The 24748-nt window shown below is 37.9% G+C and overlaps 3 protein-coding genes across 5 annotated transcripts; all 3 read right to left on the reverse strand.

The window, feature by feature from the left end:
- Window positions 1-288: 288 nt before the first annotated feature.
- Window positions 289-7533, reverse strand: kifbp (kinesin family binding protein). The gene is given in 14 exon segments (XM_032521266.1): window positions 289-1912; window positions 2619-2804; window positions 2893-3067; window positions 3250-3412; window positions 3565-3639; window positions 3879-4028; window positions 4329-4441; window positions 4623-4716; window positions 5066-5190; window positions 5471-5529; window positions 5745-5824; window positions 6486-6584; window positions 7010-7506; window positions 7509-7533. Coding segments are annotated over 14 exon segments (1980 nt in total). The 3' UTR covers window positions 289-1773.
- Window positions 7534-9314: 1781 nt separating this feature from the next.
- Window positions 9315-13079, reverse strand: mpc1 (mitochondrial pyruvate carrier 1). Of its 2 annotated transcripts, none has more exons than XM_032521331.1 (5): window positions 12824-13079; window positions 10822-10825; window positions 10421-10517; window positions 9883-10015; window positions 9315-9543 (listed from the first exon to the last, which is right to left on the reverse strand). In XM_032521331.1, the coding sequence occupies exons 1-5, from the start codon at window positions 12892-12894 to the stop codon at window positions 9519-9521; spliced, it is 330 nt and encodes a 109-aa protein (XP_032377222.1). In that variant the 5' UTR covers window positions 12895-13079; the 3' UTR covers window positions 9315-9518. The 2 variants fall into 2 exon arrangements, with proteins under 2 accessions (XP_032377222.1, XP_032377215.1); XM_032521324.1 differs by lacking the exon at window positions 10822-10825 and adding an exon at window positions 12727-12730 and having other exon boundaries at window positions 12824-13008.
- A 2186-nt stretch (window positions 13080-15265) lies between these two features.
- On the reverse strand, window positions 15266-23225 carry LOC116692760 (globoside alpha-1,3-N-acetylgalactosaminyltransferase 1). Of its 2 annotated transcripts, XM_032521277.1 has the most exons (12): window positions 22991-23225; window positions 21007-21048; window positions 20846-20896; window positions 20166-20210; window positions 20044-20076; window positions 19550-19684; window positions 19083-19191; window positions 17651-17764; window positions 16674-16790; window positions 16353-16486; window positions 15674-15751; window positions 15266-15434 (listed from the first exon to the last, which is right to left on the reverse strand). In XM_032521277.1, exons 1-12 carry the CDS (start codon window positions 23053-23055, stop codon window positions 15287-15289), a joined length of 1071 nt encoding a protein of 356 aa, XP_032377168.1. In that variant the 5' UTR covers window positions 23056-23225; the 3' UTR covers window positions 15266-15286. The 2 variants fall into 2 exon arrangements, with proteins under 2 accessions (XP_032377168.1, XP_032377173.1); XM_032521282.1 differs by lacking the exons at window positions 20044-20076; window positions 20166-20210 and adding an exon at window positions 20289-20321.
- Window positions 23226-24748: the final 1523 nt, after the last annotated feature.

Below are 24748 nucleotides of genomic sequence, written 5' to 3' on the forward strand. Positions count from 1 at the left end.
CCAAAAAGATCTATGTCGAGGTATTGCCTTCTGTAACTTGTGTAGAACATCTTCACATTAGTTGTTTTAGACATTTCTTTGCATTAAGTAATTTCACAGATTTGGAACATTCTTAAAACAATCTGGGCCCCAAACTGAGACATTTTAGCCTTTTATTCAGGGACCCAGAGTCATTAAATTGGGTACTTGTGTTATAGTATATTGAGAAGGAATTGAGAAAAGACTGAGGACCCATTTTAGACACAGCCTCTATTTGCAAGTAAAAAAACAAATTGTGATTGTGACGTGTGTATTAGTTAATTGGTTTATTATTACATAGAGTATCTGCTGTACATAAAACAGGATGACATTGTGACTCCTCAGACAGGAAGAAAATGCGCTAATTGGAACTGGATGAAGCTGGCAATATGCAGATTATTATATCTCAAACCAACATTAAGTCCACTTAAAGACACTGGAACGGTTGTTTCTGACAGTTCAGGCAGTTGTTCTGATGATTTTCAGAGTAAGAATCTCAGTTTAAGGCGCAACAACTACCTGTCAATAGTACAAACTGGGTCAACTCTATGTGTACTGGAAACATGCACCAGGTCGGGTACCCGACAGATAAAACCTGCAAAAAAGCTGTGTAACAGGTAAACAATATATTACTATAAATTCACGGGCACAGATAAAAATTAACTTGGGCAGCGGGTGACAAAAATATGTTATCTCTCCCAAATGTGATGAATGTAAACAACACTAAGGGAACCTCCCTCATCAGTTTTGGTCTTTCTCTAAAGTAACTATTTTTCTGGTCTCTTATATTTGAGTACCTTTCACAAAACTATTGCCCCTGACCCATGTCCCTATGTATTTTGTTGCAGTGACTTAGAGAAACGGGTCAAATCAGGTCTGGATTTGACTTGGAGATAATTGAGGATAACGGGTCGGTTTTGGTACTGAGCTTAGCATGGGTAGACTTGCTAAACTGGACTCCTGCAGGACTGATCTGAGCCATTGGCAGCCTTTTATTACCACATTAACCCTGGTTAAAGTAGGCCTCAACAATAACCATCAAAGACTTAAAGTAGCTAAAGGGCTTTACACAAAATGAAGCCACATTAAATGAAAACCAATATGATTAACAATAAAAAAAAGTAAAATATGTAAAAAAAAAAGTATGAATCAGACTAAGGTCACATAGGATTGTAAAAGAAAAGAAAATGACACAAAATAAAATAAAAATGTGTTATATCCACCACAAGGATGTTAATGGGACTGCCTTAGTCTAAGCAGCTAGTTTTTATTTTTTCGTGCAAAGGACCAACAAAGATTTCTTCACTCCACCACCAGTGGAAAGAAATCATTGATGTAAAGAGTAAAAACAGGTCTGGGTCAACCCACATTCACTTCAAAGTGTTGAAATGTATCAACTATTCTCATATATGTATTAGTACTATGAGAAAGACATTGTCATATTAATTTTGAAGGGAGTATATTTACGGTGCTATTTGAATTAAAAGTAAATTGACTACACATTTTACTTCACAGAGGAGGGCACATATGTACAGCGTGTAATATGTTGTAATATGTTCAAAGGTCTTTTGGAAGCAGCATGCCCACTGCACCAAAATTAAGCCATCACCAGTACAAAAAAGAAAGTCATTCATTTGCCATCCAGTTTCTCTAATTGTTGGGAGTGTACATAAAGATGGTGAATTTACACTGACTCAACAACTGATTCAACACTTTCAGCCAAACAACAAGTCACTCAGTAAGCAGTGACGTCCTTCAGTTGTTTGCATTCATCTTAGCTTTGAGGCGATTGATTTTGAGAGGGAGCAGACCGGCCATCTCTGTACTCAGCTCCAGCTCCGTCTCCACAGCGGCTTTTGCCTCAGGGTGGGCCTCACAGTACTCCACCACGTATCTAGACAACAGGTGGAGAGTGAAATGGACAGTCAACACATTATACAGATACATCCAGATAAAACTTACCCCAGCCAACTAATTTTAACTGCTTTCAACAAAGTCCCTTCTTTTCCACCAAACACACCTGTCTTACTATATACATTGTGCTTCTACATGAACCTAGTCTACTGTATATCCACGACATTCCACTTCTGGAATTGCTCCAGTGCTGGCCGTAATTCTGGCGGATGTCCGTAACCTTCCGCTTTCTTTGTGTTGGAATTCTAAACTCTGGATTTCTGAGGACTACGGTTAACTGCTCCTCAGATCTCTGCAGGGTAAATCCAGACAGCTAGCTAGACTATCTGTCCAATCTCAGGTTTCTATTGCACAACTAAAACAACTTTTGAACATACATGTTCCACCAAAACAAGTTCCTTCCCAAGGCTATTTGCTCCGTCCGACACTTAGCATCGCCCATGACAATTGGGATTGGTTTAAAGAAAGGCCAATAAACCAGAACACTGTTTTTCTCCCATCCCAGAATGCTGTGTGGACTAGCCAGACCCTCCTCTGCAGCGATGTAGGGGAAGGTCTGGCAACGCGAGACTAACGTCAACCTATAACTATTTTGCAGAGGGCTCCTGTCGAGAGCACATCTTTCAATATGCAAACCAGAAAGTGTTTGGATGTTACACCATAAATTAACAAATATATCTTCTTACTTGTAGTTTTCCAAAGACTTGTCAAGGTTTTCCAGCTGAACAGAGGGTGAAGAGCTGATAAGCCGGCTGTGGAGTCGGGCCAATCTGAAGCGGGCCACCAGAGCCGGTCTCAGCACCTCCTCCTCCAGGTGCTCTGGGATCTTCCCTTCTGGAGAACACAGAGAGTCTAGGAACATCTGGAAGTATCTGGAGAGGAGATCAGAGTATTTCAAATCATTTAGATGGAATAACTGTAGATGCACAGATAGATGACAGATAAGTCACACACACTCACTTGGCAGAGGCAGAGCAGAGATGGTTGAATTTTTTAATAGTGTGGTTATCTAGAGACTGTGTATCAGCTTGTCTGTTGGCCAGTGTTAGTTTCAGATCCATCATTTCATTGTAGATCTCAGCCAACTCAAACATCATCTGTCTGCGGATCATTAGGTAGTACCGGGAATTCAAGTCTGTAGACAGAGAGAGTGAAAAAAAGTCAGATTTAATCAATTATGTCAGCTTGCGAAAACATTCGGGTTGAAAATTGTCACCAGTTATCTTGTGCCATCTCTGCCAACTGTAATCTATTTTATGAAAATATTCAAAAAGACAAATGCGAAAATGCAACTCAAGAACAAAGTTAGTGCAGTACCATTGCAGATTGGCTCCAGCATGTCAACCCTGCGTTTGTGCATTTTGCAGCGCCGCTCCAGATCCTCTTCAAAGAAAGCCAGGGCCCGGAACAGAGCACTGTGATCCTGCAAGATCTCTATGTGGTCGGTCACATAGCCGTCCATCTGAAAGTACTCCTTGGCCTGCAATATGATTGAGGACTTCAGGGACAGTAAAGTAGTACCAATGCAGTTAAAAACATCTGCAGCTATGGAATTATTTAACTGTGCTCCACTGCTGTGTGAGTCTGTTTCCTTGTATAAGAGTGTCTAAATTGATGTGTGTGTTTGTGTACCTGTGTAACATAATTCTGTCCCACCAGAAATACAGCTCTGGCCTCAGCAAAGTCCAGTGGTAACAAACAGCGCACCTAGAAAACAACAATGGGTTAAGCATTCATTTGCAGAATGGCGCCCTCTGATGTTAAAAACCTTGTATTACTAAGACGTGACATTAAAAAGATAGCTACTGGTATTTAAAGTATTGATGAAGAAACACATTGCTGCTGCTACTGACACAGAGATAATGGTGACTTTTAACAGGTATAACATGATCACATGATGACAAAAACATTAGTACTAGCAGTAGCATCAGACACGGTATATAGACCTTCTCTTCCAGGCTAGCAATGGAGTCGAAGGTGTCTTCAGAGCCAAACAGCAGAGCGCTCTTCCTGTCCTTCTCTTCCTCCTCCTCCTCACGTCTCCTCGCTCTTTTCAACTCTTCTTGACGATCAGTATCCAGCTCCCCGATGCTGTCCTGGTCACAAACACGTTCATGCACATTTTAAGACTCACTCAATATAATTATGTAGAGAGAGACTTAAGCATGTAGACATGTAAACATAAACTTCGATAGGTAAACACACATATATACAGATAACATAGTTGATTAAAAAACAGTCCAACTTCTTTTTCCTTGGGTTGTCTGCTGATATTGTTGAGGGTTTGTTATTGTGGATGGTGCTTTTTCCTGCTCATATGAGAGGCGTGGACTTGAGTATAAAGTTATTAAAAACAGCCACACAACAGTGCTTTCACACATACAACCATGCCGTACCTCTAGCAACTTCTTAGAGTCCTGCAGGACATTGAGACAGTATTTGATCCAACATCTCGCAATCTCAGCCCTCTTCTGCATCAGCTGCTCCCTATGCTCCCTCTCTGTCTCACCTGAGAAAGGGAGGTAGGTAGGATTGGTTGAATAAGTGTAGCAATGCTTTGCTACACAGTTGTGTTCGTTCCTGCCAGACTCATTGTATTTGATTAGGAGTATACAATACAAAAGGAAAAAAGCAAATAACTATGTTTATTTGAATATGCATATTAATTAAAGATGTAGATAGATGCTTACTCTCCTGTGCTGCTGCCTCAGAAGGAACCTCTCCTGCCAAACCTGATATGACAGTAGCAGCTGAGAGACAATGCCTGCCTTCCATGTATCGTCCCTAAAAAACACAAACAAACAAACAAACACACAAACACACACACACACACACCTCTCAATACTTAAAACACTGTGACAATGAGCAACAAGAGCAGATCTTACAACTATATATGATTTATGTACTGTATGTATGCCATGTAATCAAAATGATTTGACTACATGTAAAGTGTCAGAAAATATCTATCTTAATAGCTTAATCTTAATTAATATATCTTCAAAATTGTGCAGAAGCAAGGCAAAATGGATTACTTTCTTTCTTTCAATTTTGGATGATAACACGCTAAATCCTTTTAGATGTGAGATTTTAAATCAATTGCTTTCAAATCAAGTTGAATCAATATGTGCCCTACCTTAGTGATGTAATACTGTGATAGTGTAGCAGCGTTCAGAGCCCACTCCATTGGACTGTACTGATTTAACTGCAACTGTCTCTGCAGGGTGCTGTGGCAGTAGGTAGCAGCACGCTCAGTTTCACCTGGGAGACAGAACACTATAGTTATTATTACTATCATTAAGTAAAGTAATACAGTAACACAAGAAGACTCAGTTTCATAATGTTCCCATAGATAAATAGGAATCCAGTTCAAAAAAAGATGTCTGAATTGCCTTAAATAATGATGGATATGATACTTTAAAATACTACTTATTAGATAAAAACAGAGTACATTTTACATCCATGTTTTAGGCATTTCATTTACATGAGTCAATTAATTTATACCGTTGCACTTATTTGACATAAGCAAGATAAGACTCACCAAGGTTTTTATAGACTTGAGCAAGGTAGTACATGGTATGGGTGTAGGCCAACTCAAACCTGAGAAAGGGCATTTGGAGAAAAAGTGAAAGGTAGAAGGGGTATATGGGGAATCATAATAGAGAAAGAGAAAATTCAAACCCATGGATTGCTCCATGTATGACCCCTCTTATGCAAACCTTTGGACAATAGTGTTATTTAACCAGTTGGGAAGTCTGTAAATGTAAATATGTGTGTGGGCCTTCTCTATGGGAATGTTGAAGTTTACAAGTTACCTCTTGGTCCTTTCCTGATGCGTCAGCAGCTTCTCCTCAGTAGTGAAGTACTCTGTCATATCAGTGGGTGGACTCCCGTCCTTAAAACACAAAACACAACAAACATGGCTCCATGATCTTGTCCCTCTTGCGGTTGCAAGAAACTATTACTCATCTGTCAGTTTGTCTCTTGAATGCTGGTGTCATCACCACAGTTACAGCAAGTGGCACACAGTTAGGCCACATACTTATTTACTCCCTTTTTGCTCCCTACTTCACATTTAATCTGAATTTCAGGGTAGGAATACCAGAAAGTTGCAATTTCAAAAGCACATACACAACTTTTTTACAAAAAATATAACAATAATAATACTCTGCCTTGGCTAATGACAAAAAAGTAAATTCTGGTTATGAGACACTCGACCTGTTGATGGTGAGGCAAATTGATGATGATTAACAAGTGTACAAAATCAAAACTTACTAAGAAAAGATATAACTGTATTAATCACTACTACAACTAATACAACTTTACTACTCACTATGGTGTATGCCGTTAAGTGTTTATCATGATGCCTAAATAGTAGACTAGTTGTGAGACAATAAAGAAGCTAGATATTTATCAGTCAGGCAGTAACCTGGGAGGCAAACAGTTACATAATAGCAGTGATGGTTTTCTTCTACGACAGTCTCTCCTGTCCTTACATTAATCAGTCAATGTACAAGCAGCTTCAAGTAAACAGTCCAACAAGAGACCAACCTCACCTCCTTTTTATAACGTTGGTAGATGGATTCTGCTGTTTCAAGAAATCCCTGAGCTGTCTCCGTCTCATCCCGGCCTGCCCACAGGATACCCAACTGGTTCTGATAGCACAAACAGCAAAATACATGAGCAAGTGATCAGCATCATCTGCTCTCATAGCTACTACATTTAATCTATTCATAAGGCTTTTTAAAACATGGATGGACTCTGATTCTTGTTCATATCTTATGACATATCATAACACCGTAATGTATGTAAAAGGGCAATTGTGGTTTAACTGCTTTATCACAGGCCTAGCTCCACAACGCTACTCCAATCTCGTTACTGATGATAACATTTGCAATTGGGGTTTGTATTGGGGTTTAACAATATTCTGGTCAGTTGCTTTGTTATGGTTGATATGTAGCAGCTCGGTCACGATCAATCATATCTTCCAACATTATTGTTAAGAAAACTTTGGTTGAGCTTATCGTTAGGCTGCAGCCATGGCCTGTTTATTCTGTTGGAAAGTTAACGTCAACGTTACCCTGACATGGATAAACAGCGACACATTCTCCGACGACACTCTGCATTTCTCAAGCAGTTTCATGCAGTTCATCAAATGCTCCTGTCCGGCTGACAGCTCTTCTGTGTCAACATGGTTGATGCCCAGATAGTACTCCACAGCCCCGAGTTTAGCGGCCCGCTGCCCGGCAGGCGAGTCGCCGCTGAAGCCCTGACCGAACACGTCCTCCATCTGCCCGTCCACCGGCGGCTCTATCGGCCGCTGGTCGCCGCTCTCTTCGCCGCTTTCCGCTTCACCTTCGCCGGCCTCGAAACTCTTAAGCGAGCAGTGTATCTCTCTGAGGAGCTCCCTGGCCTTGTATTTGGAGCGGAACGGGTCATTCTCAGGGTCATTTCGTGATTCTACAACAGTGAGGTTTTGGGCGTAGGTGAATTTGTCGCAAATAGCTCTCCACTCATCACTGCTCACGGACGCCATGTTGGTCTTCTTCTTGGTCGTTTCACCAAAACTACAACAACTGGTTCTCTTTCATGCACTACTGCCATCTACTGGAAGCAAATTTTGTTTCCTACAGTGCCGAGACTGTACCCATTGCTTTTTAATGGTTGCCTTTTTTCAAATAAGAATGTAATACTACGTTTCTATGATCTGTACTTTCAATATAATTATTTACTTCGCCTTTAAAACGGGGATATAAAGGATTCGATGTGAAATAATTAAGTTCCCTCTATTAAAGCCAAAGAAGTGCACTTTATATCCTTCATGGAGTTTTTACGATTGAGGTTTAACATTTACATTAATTAATGTACATTTTGTAGCTCAGGAATAGAAACAATGGAATATCTATTTTTTTATTGTAATGCATCTAATTCAATTTGGTAGAATTTCTACAATTGGATTTCAGCTAATAATTTCGTAATACCAGCCCTGAAGGACAACTAAATTAATATTTTTGTTCAGTAATTTGTTAAAACACAAAAAAATCTATTCCATGTTTTACAACCTTGCTGAAAGAAATATCTATATTCTTAGATTCCTTAGAATTGTTTAAATCTAAAAAATAGTCTTCATCTTCATGACTTGTTATCAGACCTTTCATATCATCTGACCCCAGATAGAAAAAGCATTACTATTTTCATTTTATTTCTATTCCTTTTTTGATTTATTCTTTTTTTGTTGGGGCTTTTCATTGGATCTTTGGCACTTTTGTTTATATTGCACTTTACTACTAACTATTCTGCTCAGTTTTCAAATAATATCCATGTAAGAAATGTTTTATGCTTATTAGATAAATTTGTTTTCCAAAATGATTAATACAAAAAAAAATGCATTTCCTAGGATGGTGAAGCATATCCTGCCCTAGTCTGCTTCTGATTGGCTTACCTTGGTATTCTTTCCCTAACCTTGACCAATCTCACTCCTCACGCCTACACCTAAACAATGTTTTTTTTTATTTAAAAAATTTGTTCCTCCAGTTTGCAGCTATTGTTTTCTCAAAAAAGCTTAACATCTGGGGTTTGTACATGAAACATATGAAATAACCATAAATTTCCTTTTTATTTGATTTGTACTTAACCTAGTTAAAAAGATGTGATGGTAAGTTAACAAGGGCATTGGGTTGCAGAACAAAGTGTTGAGTGTAAATACGCAGCAGTGGCCTCCTTGGTGAAATATGTGACATTGCAAAGGTGACCTGATCCCTAACAATTACCATGGAACAGGAGTTTGAGACAAACAAGAATCAAATGAAAACTGCAATTGCAAAGCAGATCTTCATTAAAAAAAAAAATCACTCGCTGAATTGTGGTTACAGCCAATTTATTTCAACAAACTCAGAGAAACAATTCACTAATTTGAGAAAGAATGTTAATTATATAATGACAATAAATTAAAGTGCATGACATATGACAACGCATAATATACAGTATGTTTGGTCAACACTGACAGAAGCAACTTGTCTTATTTGTCATACTGCAATAAAAACTATCCCAAATTGGATGCTCATACACACTCTTAGCTTAGCACTCAGTGTGTCCTCTGTGTTTAAGTAAAGGTTAATCAACAAAGTCTATATGCTTAGCATTCAATAATTTGCCATCACGTTGCCATATTTGCAAAAACTGACCTCAGGCTAAGTTCTCTATTAAATTCATTAATATTTCAATCACTAATTAGGTAAGATAGTAATAAAATAGTAATGGTAATGACAAGACTGTCAGGCTGATCAGCTGAGAGGACATTCACCCATGTTATAGTTTTGTGTGTCAGTGTGTTGAATATTGCAAAAATCTTAAAAACCAAATCACAGTAGTTGACTTAAATTCTTGGAGGGGTTTGTGCAGTAAAAAGTGATTAAAACTTCATGTGGAAGATCAACCATGGTAACATCCGGTTTACATAAATGGTGCAAGTACCACAGTATCAATAATTTGATATTTAGATACATTAGTTTTGATGTCCAGGTTTAGGTGGCTGTTGAAGCAGCATGGTGCCACTCAGTGAACGTTCTGCATCTGCTTCGCTCTGCTCACTAGGATCCCTTCTTCTTCTCCATGCTATAATAATATAGAAACAGTCTGAGTGAATACAATTCTGTTTAATCCCATGACCTTAAGTTTAAAGATCCTTTCAGTAAATTTTAACATACGTCTTATTAGCTTAAATCTCATCATACAAGCCTTAAAGGCACTTGCTTGCTCTTTATTATGCCTCTTCAGTTAAGTCATTGATCAAATGGTGAACTGGGTCAAAAGTCATTTTGGAAAATTAAAGACCAGGCTCAAATTAACAGGAAAGAAAGACAAGCTTCATGACTATGCAAATTATATAAACAGTAGCTTGCTAAGCCACCTTTACAATGACCACAGCATATCACAGCATAGAATATCGCCTACTTGTATTTGATGAGACGAGCTCCCTGGGTCAGCTGTGCTGCCTCATTGGTCAAATGGCAAGCAAACAGTAGCCAGTTGCGTGGCTGCACCTTGTAGGCAAACCTCATGAAGAGCAGTGAATAGCAGGACAGAGCTGAGAGGAGTGAGAAAACACACAGGCATTAGTTTATTACAGCACTGTCTTCTTTTAAACCACTGCTCAAACATGTTACATGAACATGTCACCTAGCCTGATTGCAAACAAAAAGCAATTCTTCTGCCAGGTTTTCAGTTCATTTGACACCCTCTTAAGGCCAAAGTAAATGCTCTATCATTCCAAATGTAAAATATAAAAGGGCGGTAACTGAAAAAAATCAAAAGTGACCTAACATGAATTGAAGCTGTAGTGTACTTTAACGAATCTCTTATGTCTAATTAACCTTGAGATAAAGTACAAATTACAAACCTAACCCTATAACAAACTTGAACCAAAAAGGACAGGGTATTGCGCATGCCCTGCATCAATCTGGGTTTATCTGTAGATGTCTCTGTGTCTTACCGAAGGTCATCCTGCCACTGATGATCTCGGGGCTCTTCTTCATGTCTGTGATGGCTGCTATAGGAAGACCCCAGTTTGCTACGGGACCCCAGAAATGCTGAAAAGACAAAAGTGAAAAAATATTGCCAATACCATAGACAAATGTGTTTGACATTTATCTTTAACTGGTTGTACAGAAGAATAGAACTCAACCATAGCTACCATGTGAATACATAATAGTAAAACATGTATTGTGAATCCCATTATTAAAAAGTACTGAGAAGAGAAAACCATGACAGGAAAGATTTGAACACGATACACCAATATTAGGTATGAAACAGAAAGGTAGACATAAACAAGTGGGCAGTCACAGGTGAGGAGAGACACAGATACAATGATGGACAGAAAGGATAAGTACTTACAGTGCTGTTGAACAGGTTGTGGTTTTTTAGGGCCACATAGAAGAGATAACAACACAAATACAGATTAGTCATGCTAAAATGCACCTGGTGATAGAAGAACTGCTGCCACCTAAAATAGGTCATGAGTCAGTTTTAGACCAGAAACATTTTAGTACCTGGATGAAAATATTGAACTATGCTTAAAGTCATATGTCTGCTATGGCATTCATAACAAGTTAAAGGTTAACTTATTGATTACTAATGAATCTTTTTTTTTTTTAAGTATTGATTACTGTATTATCGACTAAATGAAACGCACCGCCAAAAAAGGACCTTGTTTTGTCAGAAAGCCAAATAAACACAAGAGCTGGGGCCAAAGGTCATACGTAATGTGTGTCTTACCTACATCTACAGTGCAGTTGCTTGACTTTCTACTGGATAAAAAAATAACCAAGAGATAACCTGTGACAAATGTAAACAAAGATGACCACTTGCATCACCATGTCATAATTTAGTCTTGACTCTAAATATTAAGCAAGCTTCTAAACTGTGGCTAGTGCCCCCCATGGCATCATGTACACATTACCCAACGTCTTGACAACATGTCAAAACCATAGACTGTATAAAATAGGTCAAAACGATCTCCAAGGATAGATTTGACACTGGCCCCAACTTCAAAGAACAACAGCGTTTAAGTCGCAATACTGTTGTTAAAGTAGTTGCGACCCTATTATGTTCAGAAATGAGAAACCTATTAAAATGATAACCTTTACATATGTATTTAATAGCCAACAGATCAGGGATATTGATAATGTATTTTCAAAGTATTATTTTCAAAATCTAACAGCTGTGAAAGTTGTGAGAAGATGTCTGAGACAGATTAGAGGTGGTTTGATGTCACTTTATTACGAGAAACGTGTTGAACCTACCATTTTTATTGGTAACTATACTTTTATTTCTTTATTATCTTTATTTATTTTAGGCAAGGCAAGGCAAGGCAGCTTTATTTGTATAGCACATTTCAGCAACAGGGCAATTCAAAGTGCTTTACACAAAATCAGTTAAACAGATAAAACACAAATAAAAACAGTTAAAAATCATAAGCATTAAAAACCGGTAAAACACATGAATAGACAGTTAAAAAAAATAGACACATAAAACACAAGAATAAAAGTTACAGTGCAGCATAAGAAATTTAGGTCAATCACAAGTGTGAAATGTTGAATTGCTCTCCCTCTCTATAATGTAAGTGGTTTGAGATTTCTATGTTGAATAGCAAAAAAGGTATTAAAGATTGAAATTGCTGGTATTGATATTTTAAGACGGTCCCTAAGTACGTCTCTTGTGCCTTCTGGTTTTTCCACCTACTGGTTTCCGTGCCTGTCCCCACACCGTGTAAACCTATCAACGGCTACCCACGTCGACAGATTCGCTACATATTTAGAAACATTTTACTGGCCTTTGCATGTCGCACCTTAAAATAAACTGTACTGAACTGAACTGAATATCTGAGCACTACATTACTACAACATTCTACCGCGGGGAAAATGTGTTTTGAAAGAAATCAGGATGCTCCTTGTCGCGCTGGATTCAAACCGTCCTCAGCTTCGCTATCCACTAAACTATCAATAACCACGTCAACTTCCAGGACATTAGGCTGCTTTGTTTTACTTTGTTAGAACAACTGACAACACAGCCCTCCCATGTACCGTTAGTTTAGATAGAAATGTTAAACTAAAGAAACAGAGTTAACATCAGAGAAAGTTAAATCGTCCTTGAAAACTAGCAGAGAACAGAGATAACCGATGCCAATGTAACGCATTGTAACATAAATTATTAAAAATAGTAATGGACTTTCATCAAAACGTCGTCTAGACAGATCAGGACAGTGAATTCAGCCGGCTGTTAAACATTAACCAACGTTACCGAGCTGTATCTTATCACCAGACACCCAACAAGCTTATGTCGCTTTAGCATGTGTGCTAATAGAAATTCGAACAGCTTCCATGCTAACGTTGCATACCTCATCAAATAATCCCTGAAGTCTTTGCTCTTCAGGTGGTCAATGGCTTTCCGTGCAATTGTCCCCGCCATGGTGTAACGCTGGGTGGATGTCTGTTTTGGCCGAGAAGAGCACTCTTGTGTTGAAGGCTGAAGGGCGACTGAAAACTCAGCTCAGAGGACGACTGGCGACTGCTCCAATTTACGACCATAACATTGGCGTTTTACGACACTGTCGCAATTAGTCCATGGCAGTACTGTTTCTCAACGGGGCGGTACGGCCCGTAGACATAATAAAGAGACATGCAATGTGGAAGCCCAGGTAATACTATGTCCCTGTCTGCTGTGGAGCTGTCCTCTGCTGAAACTGCTGACGGGCACCGATCTCTATTTACCAACATTTCGGCCCTTGTGTGTGACCACGGTTATCTCTCCACTCGGTTTGGTGGCCTGGTGGAAAATGCTCCGGTCTACCAAGCTGCGGTTGTAGTCCGGATATTCTACGAAAGCTGTCCTGTGATGTGTGCCGTGCTTGTTTTCCATTGGAACAGTTTGATTATAGATTAAGATTTGAATGAAAAATAGATTTGAATGTTATATTGCCAGCTGTTTCTGATTGGCTACTGTTGCGTTTGTAATGCCTAATTAAAGTTTGAATGTTACATATCTAGTTGCTCTGATTGGCTGTTACTTAATTTAAATGAATGTCAGGTTGCATTTTTGAAACACCTGTAAATATTTTATTCACATGGCTTGTTTTATCCCTGGAAAACTAATGCATCTGTTTTCCATTCAATAATATAATTTTTTGATTATTTTTTAAAACAATAGTAACAACAATAGCATGCCTAATATTAGGGCATAATCATTAATATTCTTGGGAATTAGCCTACATCTCATTTGATGGGGGCAGTTAGGGACCTGGATAATGGATAGGGCGGCACTGGCCCAAAAAAGGTTGAGAACCACTGGTCTATGGTCTGGTCTGGTCTCCTATCTTAATACATATGTCTGGTCTCGATTCTCAATGTTTTGTTACTTTTTTTTACTATTTCTTTTTTTCTTTTTGCTTGCAGGTTCCTCTTTAGAGCTCCCTCTACAGCTTCGGAAAAGATATTTGGCAGCTCCTCTGTTTACTGGTGTCTAACTCCTTGATTGGTCAACCTGCCGTTTCCTCTCTGTTCCTCCGACAATGCTTTTCTAGCTTTCCGCTTCTTTTTTGCCGGCCAAACCACGATGGTAACGTGAAAAATTCAATCGCTACCTAAGCTAAAAGTAGGCCAAGGCTACAGCTGAAATGATTAGACGATTAAACACCGAACTGTTGGGATCATTTCCAGTTTCTAAAATGGAAGGATTTTTCTGCTTGAGTAGCCTACTTTTACTTTTAAATATTTAAGTACATTTTCCTTATGATACTTACACACTTTTACAAGAAATTACAAGTAATTTTTTTCTAGGGCTTTTACTTGTAACCAAGTATTTTTACAGTGTTGTATTAGGACTACTTTTACTTGATAAGGATCTGATTACTTCTTCCACCACAGATAGATAGCTAGATAGATAGTGTCACGTCTCCTCCCTCCTCATTTTTTTTATTTTGAAACTTACCGTTTTGTCTCATTTCAGGTCCATGTGTCCCCTGTTTCCTGTGATCCGGTTATAATGCTTATTCTGAACCTCCCCATGTAATATCAACTTGACATTTCTCATTTTGAGACTACTGGGTGGTTAAACATAGAAGCTCAAGTCTCAGATTCACCTGTGCATGGTACATAGGACTGTGCATGGGGCTGTCCCCAAAGATATTAAATCAAATTATTTTAACAGAGTGAGAGATGTTCCCAGCTCTACTGATTTTGTAAATTAGGTCATGAGTCTTTTTTGTTTGTTGCCACAAACCTGTGGAACAGGTTGCCAGTAAAGCTAAAGATGGTTACAAGTTTAGGAGGTTTTAAGCAAGCACTGAAAAACTGGTTCAGATGCAAATCTTAGTATGTTGTTTTTTTTTAAATTGTATTACTGTATTGTCTTGATGGTTCTATTTAATATATGTATGTATGTATGTATGTATATGATGATTGATCTCCCCTCCAGACTTTCTTTGTTATGTATGGTGCTAAGCTGTATCATATTAATCAACATATAGGCTACTGTAAATTTTAGATCAAAGAGAAACCAGAGGATGCCATACAAAAAAGAAATTGTTGTAGAGAGTTTACCATAAAAGTCCAGATTCTCCGTTCTGTGCCTTACCAAAAATAAGGACGATACAAAGTGTAAACAAGCTGTAAAGGATGCTGAGGTGTCACACTGTTGACTCAATATGTTTAAGAGACATCTGAGATTTAATCTTTGTTCTCAATTAATATGCTGGGATACAGAGACCAATATTGAAATCAATTTATTTGAATTTATGAATACAAACTATAAACAAACAAAGCAACCCATACCAATTTTATGCCCTGAATATCAGCGACTTGATTCAATGTCCACCATTGGGCCGCACTTCTGCATAGTTCTTGACCAACTGGGAGATTCTGACAACTTTAATGTCTTCTGGTGCGCTATCATAATCTGACCACAAGTACTCTGGAGACAGCACCTTGGTTGGTTTGTTGTACAGCAGGTACCTGCATGACAGAGAGACCCACTGATAAGCTGTACATCTTAGAAATAGTGTAGATGAGATGCTCAGTGTCAACAGTATAGAACTTAATACTGTCTTATTGATGAAGGTATTTTAAGAAAATAGGATTAGGAAATGTGACAAAGACTGGCAGATAGAAAAATGAGGAGCAACAGGTTGGAAACTTGAAAAAAGGACAGCAGCAAAAATAACTGCAGAATAGGGAATGAAATGTGACAATACTTGTTGAGGTGACTCTCTTCCTGCCACACAGCCTCAATCCCATTCTTGGCGTCCTCCTCCGATTGTGTGTAACAGTATCTGAGAAAACAAAAGAGGTAGAACTTTGTTTTATTTGGCTTGTTTAATTTAATTTTTAAACGTGTTGGAGGAAACAAGTAATTAAAGAAAAAAAAAACGTGGTAACTTAGTTCTGGCACTACAGTAATGTCAAAAAACAATAGGAAGCTTACATAGGTGCAAAAATATCAGAAAGACACAAATGCCAAGATGGTAACACTTTATAATAACCATTATTAAAAAATGATGAATTGATAAAACTAGGCTAGGCCAATAGGTACTGTTAACAAACAATCAAATAGTGATTTAGAATGTTTACTGATAATCTTATCATTTACAATTTAATGTAATGTTAAATTACTATTAACTTGAGTTTAATTAACTATCATATAAACATTTATTAATGACGGTTATTATAAAGTGTTACTGAAACAATATAGAATCTACGTTTTTTTTCTTCTCCAATGTACCGTGTTTTGAAAGGCAAATATTTGTACACGTCTAGTATCTAAATCTAAATGTCCACTTTCTTGTCAGCTCCAGCTTTATCAAATCCTTACTAATTCTTTCTGCTGGACGTTAGTAACAAATAGCATTCAAACAATTATTTGTTGATGGTTACTTGACAAGCTTGTACATGTCCTCCAGGTATCCACCCCAGACAGCAGCAGTGTAATAATAGTCTCCTTCATCAGTAGGAATAAAGGCCTTGGATTTAGGCCGACGCTCATACGGGAACTGATCCCTTGGTGTATTCTGAGTAAATAAAATGGAGAAGAAAAACATGAAGCGTGAGAGGCTATAGCTGATACTTGTGACAGTGGTTAATGCCGTGCCTGATCAGAAAAGTATCAAATACTGTATATGACAGGACATTGTTAATACAACATGAACAACTACTTTTTAACTTGAAATTAAAATACTGTAGGAACAAGAGTAAAACCTTGTAGTAGCCACGGTGAAGCACAGCCGACAGTTGACTGAGAGACTCTGCTCCAAAACGGCTGTGGAACACACTGTCGATGTCCATCATATAAAGATAGTCCGATTCATTACGGATCTAAAAACAGAGTTGAGATGTGAGACTGAATGCACCACAGAAGGACTCAATTAAATGATCTATAAATAATATTTCAAAGTCCATTTGTTGTTGTTTTTCTTTGTAAGGGACTGTTTGTCTTTTATTTAAGGGGCTACCGGAGGAGTTTTGGGGTCTTTAGTCAAAAAAGACTTGACCCTCCCTTTGGCAATAATCATAAGGCATGACCCTCCCCAACAATTTATTAATGCCTTCTGTTCTGGTTTGTGCATGGCAAAGACGTGTAGATACCCATTGTTTTTATACAACCTTGAGATGCTAGACTAAGCAGCTGCCTTCTCATCTTACACATTAATCACACTCCACTGTTAGGGTCACTAACCAACATTATTGTGAAACACAATAAGTATGGAAACTAAATGCACATTTCCTGTATTACTGCATTACCTAAGTTACTCCTCTACTAAACTAGTATTCACATGAAATAAAACAATAAAACAATGAGACCATTCAACAAAGCACACTGGGTAATAACAAGTTCAACACGTGAACTGGTTGCTATGGGCTCGTCACTAGGCTTCCTCAGTCATTGTATATTTTAGCGTAGGTAAAGCTGCCGAAGCTGAACAATATCCAAAGACTGAGAGCTACATGGAGCTACGTGGAAAAATATGCACCAAACAAGCCACTTTAAAATTCTGCTGTTTTCATGAATGCAAAAGTTGGATGACCCTCCCCTATTTTCCTCTGGTGGTCCATTCCATAATTACCAAACTGTCCCTAAGAACTGAGCTAATTTCAAAGCATCAGCAATTGTAACTGGATGAAAAAGCCACTAGCTTTCGTGGTGTGTACGGCCTATTTTGGGTTTTGATACTTACCTGTTTGTCAATTGTGATGGTGGTCCATTTCATCCTGCCAAGTACTACTTCCTGCCAGCGTTTGGCACTAGGGATGGTGACAACTGAAATTGTCCGGCCCTTACCCAATTTAATCTGCCCAGTCAAATAAAAAAGAAAAATGAATTACAAACATCTTCTCAAACATCCAATCACAGTATATGAGTATAAAATAATTAATGTCTTTGGGAAGATAAGTTTCAATTATGTCTTGCCACAATAATGTGTTGCGCTTGTGGTCAAAGGAAGATTTTATGGCAAAACAATGTGTAAAGTGGATTAAAAAGTGTGTGCAAAAGTGCAAAGTGTACACAACAAAGAAAAGCACCAATATGAAACAAAGTAAAATTCTAAATGTGACCTTTTCCTTATTTACCTGTGTCTTCTGCGTCTTTTGTGACTTTTCTTTTTTACTCTTTTCTTAAGCTGCACTGAGCTCTTGTAGTTTGTAGTATTATTTGTTGATGAACTTCATCGTAAAGATGAACATGGTCAGTGCCTTACTGTGCACACCTGTTTAAGGTTCAAGTTATCTTTATTATCCCTAAGGGGCAAATTGTTTTACAGCTAGCAGTTACCACATAAAAATCATACAATGGCATCGGGACACAAGTCTTTTTGTCCTACATCTTGGCAGATTTTATCTACGGCCAGACAGAAGCAACTTGAACTTTTTTACCTTTACCAGCTGACAAAGGAGGATGTTAGGACTGACTCAATAAAACATTTTCATGAAGGTATTGTCAACATTAAAACTTTGAAGCTCAAACTCAAACGCTGGTGGGCTTTTTTTATACACAGCATCCACATGAGTCTCGTAAGGTCAGCTTTTCATCAGTAACAGTAAGATATTTATGCTGCTGCACAACCTCAACAGCTCGATCATTAAACACCACAGGAGAGAAGGATTCTTTCTAAAAATCAATGGTCATCTCTTTAGTTTTCGACACGTTAATATTTGCTAGTATATTGACCTAAGAGGAATAAACCACACAGGCCAGACTTTTTATAAATTATCAGGCTGTTGAGGTTTACCAATTTTGAAGGTTCAAGGCTGTCAGTACATCAGCCTACAGTCAATGACATCCTCACACTTTCTTGTTCAGGTGAATCGTGTTGCATTCTGCGCTATTGTGTGTCTTAACCACTGTACCCGTGCTGATCCTCGGACCCCTTCACTACTGTGGTAAAAAAGCTGTCAAACACACTGTCAATGTTTCATGAAAAGAGTGCACCTGATTCGGGTTTTGTGAACAAACAAAATACTAATACACCCTCCCCTTTCATCTTCTTTGATGTTTATAGAATAAGCAATCATTAAAAGAGTAAAAACGTTATGTAGTAGCATTTATTGTTGAATGGGTATCAGTTAAGCTGTGTAGCAGTGTCATGCACAAAACTACTAACAACTCACTTTGGGAACATCTTGTTCATTGTCTGTGAAGATGTAGTAAGTGACCCTGAAGTCAACAAGAAAATACTTTTCACCTGACTCCAGGAAGCCCTTCAGGAAACGTGTGTATCTGCCAGAAAGATTATCAACAAGGATTATTACATTACAGGTCATTTAGCTGTTTCTATCCAAAGTAACTTACAATTGATATATATATATATATATATATATATATATATATATATATATATATATATATATATATATATATGTCAGAGGCTGCACACCCCTGGAGCAACTAGGGGTTAAATGTCTTGCTCAGGGACAGATTGATTGATGTTCGCAGTGGGCATCGAATCCAGGTCTCCCACACCAAAGTCATGTATCATATCCACTGCATCACCACCCCACCAGTGATGATTCATAGAATAAGTAGTATTCAGGTAGCTTTACAATTCCAGGTGTACAAGAATAGCCTGTGTACCTACTTGCCAACAGCAAACACCACCACAGCAACTCTTGGGTCCATTTTCTTATAGATTGCATCAATAACCACTGGATCAAAGGTTCCCTCCCAAACCAGAGGAGCATTCCAGTTCGTCACTGAGTTCACATCAGTGCGTCTGGGGAGAACAGAAAAACTGTGAATTCAAACTTTACTTATCAATTTCCCAGTCTTAGTCTAGCTATGGTCAGTAGTTTGGCTCTCTTTGATTGAAGTTGTGGCACTTGCAAGATGATTCTAAAATACATTTGACTTTTCATCTTTTCATCTCAGAATATACACAGTTCCCCATAACAGGTACACAATGTCGGGTTTCACTTGAAGTGATTTCAAAGATGTACATGGACACTAAATAATTACACAAAGGTCCTATTCTTTAAATAATAATTTAGATAAGAGTGGTAAAAGGGAGATAAAAGGTTGTCATGTATAGATTTTACACAGCAGAATAATGTGATATCTGTTTTAATAGCTTACCCGTTATGTGTGCTTGGCTGAGCATATTTCAGTCTGGCAAAAAAAAAGAGCAACATTTACTACCAGAACCATAGCAAGAGTAAATACAAAAGTTATTTGAACCAGCTGTTCCTGATTCTCACCCAGTTTGCATTGTTAGGTCTCCGATCCTCCAGCAATTGCATATGCTTTAAAAGGAAAACACACAACCATTTTAACAGATTTTACACAGCAGAATAATGTGATGTCTGTTTTTAATAGCTTGCCCATTCTGTGTGCTTGGCTGAGCATATTTCAGTCTGGGAAAAAAAAGCAACATTTAAATCAAATGTATTTTTACTGTTCCATAGAGAAAATGCAGGGGTAAATACATAAATATAACAAGTAACAACCCATACAACAAAGACAGACAATAACAACAGAGGATTGTGGTGTCCTAAAAGATAGATGCACTATTAGACCCCTTGCAGTTTGCTTACGAGCAAGAGATAGCGTCAGCGTTCTGCAACAGGGCGAGGATGTGAACCAGAGTGGGTACACTTTACTTGAAGGTATCTAGAAGTCAATGTAACATGACACTATCATGAACGTATCATAAAACATTATAAACAAGTCATAAAGGTTTATGACATAAAGTTTCTTATAGTAAGTGTCATTTGGTTTTGTCATGACAAGTTATGGATAGGTTTAGGGTTCATGGGTTATGACTGTCTCATGACAATGTCATGTCACTCTTATGTAGAAAACATGAAGTAAAGTGTTACCACCAGCCATAGCAAGAGTAAATACAAAGCTATTTGAACCAGCTGTGTCTGATTCTCACCCAGTTTGCATTGTTGGGTCTCCGATCCTCCAGCCATTGTTCGGGCAAATGCTTTAAAGGAAAACACACAATATGTATTTATAATATAACATGATTTAACTAATAATGCTTTACTTAAAGGTTAAAATTGATGCATCCTTTTTGTCTTACAGCACCCTCACCTGGAGGATGGGGTGCTATGTCCTAAGTAGATGTAGATGCCCCTGTGAAGACACACAGATATGAGTTAACTATAGAACAGCCCAAAAATGGAATACAGTGGTATTTACAAGGTTTCCTTGTGAGGGTGTACAGGTCAGCAATAAAATGTTTTGTTGTTGTGCCATTAAGTGGAAAAATGAAATGCATGTTAGGACACCAGAAATGAAGCTTGAATACTGCAGTTGTGTCATGGTTTTGTCAGGTTTCTGTTGTAGTGTGTTTCATGCTTTCTGTTTGTTTATCTACTTCCTGTTTTGTTTTGAAATCCACTGTTTGGTTACATCCTTGGTCACTTGTCTTCCTGCCTTGGTCTGCTTTCCCGCCCATATGATTATTAGCTCTGCCCCTAATTTGATTCACCTGTTTGCTTTCAGCTTCCCCTCATCCTAACACTTAAATACTCTCCATTCCAACTTTACCTCTGCCAGATTGTAGTTGTCTCTGTGTCACTCTGTCCAGCGTTTTCTAAGGAGTTAGTTTCCCTGGTGTTTTTGAATTTTAGCCTGTTTCCCATTTACAGTTTTCTTTTCATTTCATATATTTATTATACAGGAAAGTTAGAAAAAGTAATGATTACATTACAACATAAAAACGGGCCTGACTCAGTTTAAAAACTGTTTTTCCGCAGGTTCCTGTTCTGCAGACACATAAAACATGGTTACAGCATGTCAGGACAGACATTATTACAATACCTCGATATTGAAAAACAAATAAAGTTCTTGCCTACTCCTTTTGTACTTTTGTCTACCTAAGTGTTGCTGGACCTCTGCCTGCCTTTTGATGACAATTACTGCCTGCTCCTGCTGTGCTGTTGCCTGCATTGTTCTTTGGACAATAAAAGTATTTACCTTTTATCACCTGTATGAGTCGTGCATTTGGGTCCGCCACTGTACCATGATAAGTTGGCTTGCAGTGGGCTAGCCACACACTTAGCTATATTCAGTTCAATCACCATTGTCCCTGATGTAAAATTGTGCCTGCAGGCATTTGACTAAACTAAATAATGGTAACAGTAAACAGCACAACAGCACAGTTATTAAATCTAAAACTTGCAATCAGTTATTGTATTGCATGAACTTGTTGAAGAAGCATATATGTGTGGAATTCTAGTATAAAATAGAGCACAAATCAGTGAACAAACAAGCAAGTCTTGTATAGTGTGTTGTTAATTGGTCTTAGTCAGACATTTTGAAATACGCAGCTGGCTCTGCGGAGCAGTTGTACAGTTTGATGATGTTAACATCACACTCCCAGAGAACCTTGAACCTTGAGCTATAAAAATAAAACTATTACAGGTGAACATCAACATTAACCTGATCATCAGGCATGCATATCCCCCTTCATGACCTGAGCAAAACCAACATTTTAAATCTATGTGTAGAGAAGACTGCACTGCAGTGTGAAACGTGAGAGACAATCCACACTCAAAGTCCATGAAAAAAAAATATATGTTGTAGTCTACAAACTAAAAATGAGCACAGCACACACTGTTTACTACTAGTAAGATCATTTTCATTGTATTTTATCCGTGCGTCTTTCACCCCAACATTTTGGGTAACTACATAATTTTGTTAATATTTAATGTTTCTGTTTTATTCTCTTTGTAATAAACCTTGCAGGTTTAGTGTTTAAGTACATGCTGCTATTAATCTTTGAAACATCTTATGCCAAAAAGAAGAAAAAAAGCATGTCCCGGAAATGGAGCACAATATTTAACCTAGTTTGGTAAAATATGGTAAGATATATTACAGTCATCTTTACAGACTTTATTACTTGTAAATTCCTTTACCATGTAGGATCTAGCTATAAGATATTAAAAAAAAAGATGAAAAAAGAAGACATTTATAATTTTGGAAATGTTGTCTTTTTCCCTGTTTACATTTACCTTTTATTCATTTAATAAGTTTTAGTGTAGTAAAAAAGAAAATCAGGTAAAAGTCTTACCCAAAAAAGACAAAAAGACTGGCAAGACTGGCCAAAATATGGATCCTGGAAATACAGCACAACATATCCACTCTCTGGATGGTATATATCAACTGTAACTGTAACTGCAACACTACTGAACATCAGAAAAACAAGATATCAGAGACTAAACTAAATTAAGTAACCTAAAAAAGGCAGCGCATTAGGTATTTCCATAACCTACTACGGCACAGGTGGAAGTTCTACTGAGCACGAAGAAAGATCAAACAGGGTCTAAAAAAAAAAAAGAGACAGAGGGGAGAGGGAGGGGGCGCAGTGTTGGATTGACATCATCACCATCCTTAGGCTACTGCATAAAATGGCAAGTAAATGATTGAAGGACAAAGTCTATAAAGACAAGAGATAGGCTACTGGTATTTTTTCGCGCACCCTCTTTTAGCTGGTGTACAGCAAGCCAAAATCAACCATATTCAATTGAACAGTGTCAAAATAAGACCTGCTTTTCTGCCTCTTATATTAGACAGGGAAGTCCTAGTTTGACTCACACCTGATACAGCCCGTGCAGCCTACAGCACAGGCAGATAAGGGAACAGAAGTTACGTAAAAACCCCACAGGACCCAGCCATTTAATCTCAGTAGAGGTTAATAAGATAAATACTTACAATATAAGACAGTGTTCAAACCTATTTTCATAATAGTGACTTCAAAGTCATTTCACACGTGGTCCAACGTTGTTAAAATGCCTACAATTGATTTGTCAAAAACAGTTCTTGTGCGTTTAAAGTGCCCCCTAGTGGTCAATTGGAATGAGTCTTCCAGTGTATGTGAGGTCATTATGCAGACATTTCCTGGGAGTGTTGTGTTGATTGGACAAACATTTCAAGTCACTTACAAGTCATTTATAGCGTGATTTGCGCTATATCACCTGCAGTTTGTTTGCATTTATAGCGTCCCGCTAATGTTCAATTTGAATGAAGCTTTCAGGACGGTCCGTGTACGTTTTGATCATTTGTTTTTTCGTTTGAACCACATAACGAAATAACGAGAAAACCACCGTTTTTCGTTTGTTGTTTCAAACCAAAAACAAAGAGACGGTAAAATGAGAGTCGTTCTTCCGTTTTGGTTTCTGAATTCAAAAAAACGAAAAAACGAGTAAACCAATTTCAAATAACGGACCGTTTTTGGTTTTTTGAAATTCTTATTTTCATTTCTCTGTTTGAAGATCTACATTAAAAGAAAGACATGTCGGCCGGAAGTAATAGTAGCCTAAATATAGCCTATAAAAATAAAAGCCAACCTTTTATAACGGGTAAATTGTGCTGCACTGACGTTATACCAGAGTAACGTTAGAAGAAAAAAAATCAATCAATAAATAGGCTGATATGAACCTGGACCCAAAGAAAAATGTTAGCAACAGTAGTTTATTACAGTTATTTAATAAAAACCAAATGCATCTGTATCAGTAATCTTGATTTACAACAGTTACCAAAAGCACAATACAGTCAGTCATTTAAATACTGTCATCTGCTGGTAGACAGGGAGAACAGTTTGGTCCATTACATGGAAACCATATTAAATATTAATTTAATTAGATAGCGCTAACCGTAACAACTCTGCACACACAAGTTCTTAGGTTACCTTATATTACCAACTGTATTAAACCAAACAATGCGCTCATTTTTAGCCCTTTGAGATTTCCTTTTGAAATGTAAAGGGCATTATAAATAAAATGTATTATTATTATTATTGTTATTAAACGTGACTGGTGATGTGCACGTG

Source organism: Etheostoma spectabile, chromosome 1, assembly GCF_008692095.1.
Source record: "Etheostoma spectabile isolate EspeVRDwgs_2016 chromosome 1, UIUC_Espe_1.0, whole genome shotgun sequence".
Lineage (NCBI taxonomy): Eukaryota > Metazoa > Chordata > Actinopteri > Perciformes > Percidae > Etheostoma > Etheostoma spectabile.

Coding starts and splice junctions, on each gene's coding strand:
- mpc1 (XM_032521331.1), bottom strand. CDS start 12,894: ATGGCGGGGACAATTGCACGGAAAGCCATTGACCACCTGAAGAGCAAA. Junction 10,016..10,420: donor CAGTGGCAGGATGACCTTCG/GTAAGACACAGA, acceptor CACTCCTCTCAG/CTCTGTCCTGCTATTCACTG. Junction 9,544..9,882: donor GCTCGTCTCATCAAATACAA/GTAGGCGATATT, acceptor ATATTATTATAG/CATGGAGAAGAAGAAGGGAT.
- LOC116692760 (XM_032521277.1), bottom strand. CDS start 23,055: ATGTTGTGCTGTATTTCCAGGATCCATATTTTGGCCAGTCTTGCCAGT. Junction 19,192..19,549: donor GTGGTGTTTGCTGTTGGCAA/GTAGGTACACAG, acceptor TCTTTCTGGCAG/ATACACACGTTTCCTGAAGG. Junction 16,791..17,650: donor CCATCACAATTGACAAACAG/GTAAGTATCAAA, acceptor CTCTGTTTTTAG/ATCCGTAATGAATCGGACTA.